Below are 4,915 nucleotides of genomic sequence, written 5' to 3' on the forward strand. Positions count from 1 at the left end.
AAAGAGGGTAAGCAGTTGAAATTTCATTCTAAAACCCATTTTTTTGGTTTTTTCATGGCTTATGATCTGTCAAATTTGTAGTTTTATTTATTGGTTTTGAATGTTTATCTTGAAACTCAAGTTTCTTGGTTCTTTGCTCTTGGTGTAAATCGAACATATTTGTGGAGTCGTTTAAATATGTTGGATTTTAAATATATTGGATTTTAAACTGTCATACAATTTTTTTCATCAATAGTCTATAATTGGAACCATAACTCTTATTTATTCAAATTTTATTAATATGTAAAGACCAAGTGTAACATATATCATCGTCAAATCTTATCTTATAAAACCAATGAAACTTCAAAATCGTTAAAATTCATGGCTCCCGCCACATTGCGCGGGTACACGACTAGTTTGGTTAATAAGTATTTACAATCAAAAAATATGCTAAATGACGTTGCTAGTGAACAAATTAAGGGCTAATTTCTTTTTCTGAGAGATACAGAGATACATGTTTTAAGATGTTATAGAATCAACAAAGAAAATTGCTATTGAATTGGATATTGATCCATTGTTTCCTCAAAGGCGTGAAATTCGAAGGAAAAGATAATTTGATGAAAAATCCAAGTGATGCATCTGAAGTTACTTCACAATTTGCAAATGAGTCATTTAGAGTTAATTGTTTTTTATGTGTTGTTGCTCATGCAATTGCTTCATTACGTAGGAGATTTGAACAATGCCAAGAATATGAGAATATGTTTGGGTTTTCATTTACTTCCGATAAGTTGCGCTCTTTAGATAATGCATGTTTAAAGTCTGCTTGTACTAATTTCGAAAGTGCCCTTAAAAAACAAGACCAATCTGATTTTGATGAGAATGACCTATATGTTAAACTAAAGTTACTTCAAGATGTTTTATCCAATCAAAAGATGAGACTTGGTGACATTTTAGAGTATTTAAAACATGTAGATTGTTTTCCTAATGCTATTATTGTTTATAGAGTTTTGTTGAAAATTCATGTAATTGTTACATCTGCAGAAAAAAGTTTCTCAAAAGTTGAAGGTGTTGAAGTCTTATATGCGCTCTAAAATGACACAAGATAGACTTAAACGGCTAGCATTGATAGCTATTAAAAATGACTCTTTGGAGAAGGTTGATTATGATGAACTCGTTGAAGATTTTGTTGCGAAAAATGTTAGAAGAATGACTTTATTTAAGTGACTTGAAAATTTCATAAGTTACTTTATCATTTTATAATATTTTTGTTGTTTTAATTGTAAGACTTTTAATATATATATATATGGAGGCCTAATCAAATGAGAACTAATTAGTTTATGGTAACCATGACGTCCAATCTTAACCACAAATCAATAGATAAATTATGAAATTCATAATTTTGGTAATTTTGAATTAAAATTTTAATGTAAAAACATTTTAGGTATTTTAAAACTCTCCTCTCTCCGTCTCCCGTCCACCGTCCTCCGGTGATACCACAGTGGTATCACAATGCATCTTATACGTGCTTGTGTATCACATTGAGGTCGTTTGTATGGTCGATCGGAGATGGTATCACTATGCATTTTATATGTGATTAGGTATCACATTGTGTCTTTTGTTTAACATAATCAATATTTTTAGGTATCACAGGAGGACGAGGGACGGAGAGAGGAGAGAAAATACCTAAAATGTCCTTGCATTAAAAATTTAATTCAAAATTATAAGTTTTATAATTTATCTATTGATTTATGGTTGAGATTGGATCTCACGGTTACCACAAACTAGTCAGTTTTTTCTTGAATAAGCCCATATATATATATATATATATATATATATATATATAAAATATATCGTATTTATATATATATATATATATATATATTTATATATATATATATAAACACGATATATTTTATATTTTAATTTATTTATCAACCCTTGTGTCAATCTATGGTGTGTAACAGGGCCTACCTAAAAAAAATAGGAACGGAATGATTATAAGTATTCTGCATGCCTTGTTTCCGATTACATATGCAATACAGTTATGTATCCTTCTCTTTCATATTCATCGTCTTCATCTTTCCATTTAACAGTAACATGATAATTAAGCACATAAGCAATTAAGACAAGAATAAGACATTATAACAAACAACTCTATTATTTTAGTAGCTTCATCAGCAATTAAGTTGTACAGAAAGCAATATGGCTTATAATCAACTTCATAAGTATCATGGGTAAGCTTCTATGAGCGACCTTAACCCCAAAATTGGAGAGAATTTACAATCACTAAATCCTACATCAACTAAAAGCTTTATCCAATCTTCTTGGGTCCTCTCTTTTCCGGTGGCCAATGTCATCATAAGCATATCAAAGAAAAGCTGTGTCTGGAGTGATTCAGCACTATCCACTTCATGGTTCTTCACCACCATGTCGATGATGATCAGTTTTCCGCCATTTCCTTTGCTCGGAATCGCTTCTTTGCATCGCTTCAATATCTTTCTGCATTCTTCGTCACTCCAATCATGCAGTATCCACTGTTTATTTCCATTACAGAAGTGTCAAACAGCATCCAAATTGCTTAATAGATAASTTCTAGTGTGAGATGGGTAATACCTTCACAAAAACAGCATCAGCTTTGGGAATGGCTTCAAACATGTCTCCACCAACATACCTCAAATTGTTGCTTCCTTCCATACCATTGACAACATGAGGAAGATCAAAGCTGATGCAATCAAGTCTGGGAAAAGCTTTGGCAATAGCTTGGGCAACTGTCCCAGTACCACCACCAACGTCAACAATTGAATTCAGCCCTTCAAAAGCACCCCTACAGTGTTTAAGAATGGCATCTGTAACAAGTCTTGCATCGCTAGCCATTGCTTCATTAAAGAACTGGTTAAGCTTTGGCTCCTGGCCTGCAAAGTCCCAGAAACTCCTCCCATGGGTTGTCTGAAAAGGGGAGATGTCATCATTATTTTGAAACCAGTTGGTCATGTGTTGCCATGGATCCATCAATATTGGATCCAACATGGCTAGCAAAAAGGGTCTGATGCTTAATGACTCTCCCTTCAGAAGGAGACGAGAAGCAGGAGCTAGCAAATAGACTTCTTTCTCCTCCTCCTCGTCTCCTTCAGTCGTGGATATAGTTTGTTTCAGGAAGAAACCAGAATGAACAAGGATGCGCATTAGTCGATGAACAAAATCTGATCTCTCCTTGTTAACGGAGAGGGCTTCGACTAACTCAGAAAGCAACATTGGTGCACCATGATGATGGATGATATCAGGTATCTGTAGCTGAACTGCACATTTTAGTGACATGGAGTTTATAAAGCTAAAAATGTGGTTCCATATGTGAGCTTGAGAATGAAACAAGTCGCTGGATAGCTGATCACCATTTTGCAAAGCCATTTCTCTTTTCTTATAATCCATACAGCTTGTGATGGTGTAACCTTACAGACCTTAGCTTGTCTATATATAGAATGTCTTTTTGGGAAGATTGGGATGGACTATATCATTTCAAAAGGAAAAAAGACTCAGGCTTTTCACGTGCCCTTATTCAGCCACATTCAGAACACTGAATGAAATAGGATTATATATATACTCAGTTGTGGAGCCTTAGACTCGATACAATTAACCAGGTTTAAAGTGGGAAGAACATGCATCCCTTTCTTTAATTGAATGAAATCCCATGTCTTGTTTTTTATGTTGGATTATGGACCCTCAACCTGCTGCAATTAATTAAATAATAGAATAAATAATAGCAAGGATTTGATTGAGAATAAGATACGATAGATATAAATACAGTGAAAAATAAACGTCCACCAAAACTTTAACAAGTTGGTAGGATGCCATTTTCAACAAAACTGCATCAGCTTAACTGGGAATGGCTTCAAACTGACATGTCTCCACCAACATACACTACAACAAAACTGAGATCCGTTTGAATTTAGTTTTTTTGGTATAGGGTTTGAGTTAGGATTTTCATTCAGTTTTCGGTTTCGAGTTTAGGGTTTAGGTTAATTTTTTCTACTAGATATATTTAGTAATGTCTCTTATATATGTCATGTTCCATAAAATTTTAATCTTAACCACAAGGGTGGTGCCTAATTGGTTTGAGTTTGGCTCCAAAGGTCAAAATTACCAGGAGGTCTCAGGTTCAAATCCAAGGAGGAATAAAAATCCCCTTGTGGCTACGGAGGTTCAAATGCGGTGACTCCGGGCTATCTGCAAAACAGGTGGTCGTCCTGGGATTAGTCGGCTCGCATAGCGGGTTGGATATCCAGGTTAATCAAAAAAAATTTTAATATCTTATTATAGTTGAGCAAAAAAAGAAGGAAAATATAATTTAAATGTTTTCATCGATTGTATGACTTATGTATCTTTCATTGAGATTCCACCACACCATAAGATTCTATTTAAGTGCTCAAACAATCATTTGTTGAGCTTGTATATTATATGTTAATTTCATTATTTATTCTTATTGGATCTCAATGGATCATTTTTTTTCTTTTATATTTTTATTGATCYTCATTTGTTTACTTGTCAAGAAAACCTTGATAATCTTCTTTCTTATTGATCTCTCATTGACTCTAATGATTACTTCATTCACACGAATTATCTTTTTATATCAAAATAACGCATATTTCTTGTTATGAACTAAAAAAATTCTTACTTTTTATAAAAAATTATCAACCATAGTTTCTATACTCTTGGTTTTAAATTACCTAATAAAAAGTACGTAAATTTAAGTACTCTTATATATATATATATAATAAAGATAAATAAGATTTTCTTTCATCAGTAAATTATTAGCATTTCTTGTACTCAATTTTATACTAATAAAAAACATTTATTGAATTTATTTTCGTACTTACCGAATGTTACTACAAGAAAAGTGAGTTTTGACGATGCGCTTTTTAGCGATAACATGTTTCCGCCA

At 32.9% G+C, this 4,915-nt stretch overlaps 1 protein-coding gene across 1 annotated transcript; it reads right to left on the reverse strand.

The window, feature by feature from the left end:
- Positions 1-2,190: 2,190 nt before the first annotated feature.
- LOC112523432 (trans-resveratrol di-O-methyltransferase-like) lies at positions 2,191-3,384 on the reverse strand. The gene is made up of 2 exons (XM_025133027.1): positions 2,593-3,384; positions 2,191-2,513 (listed from the first exon to the last, which is right to left on the reverse strand). Exons 1-2 carry the CDS (start codon positions 3,382-3,384, stop codon positions 2,208-2,210), a joined length of 1,098 nt encoding a protein of 365 aa, XP_024988795.1. The 3' UTR covers positions 2,191-2,207.
- Between the last annotated feature and the right edge of the window lie 1,531 nt (positions 3,385-4,915).

The sequence above is a fragment of the Cynara cardunculus genome (assembly GCF_001531365.2).
Source record: "Cynara cardunculus var. scolymus isolate 2C chromosome LG 12, CcrdV1, whole genome shotgun sequence".
Classification (NCBI taxonomy): domain Eukaryota; kingdom Viridiplantae; phylum Streptophyta; class Magnoliopsida; order Asterales; family Asteraceae; genus Cynara; species Cynara cardunculus.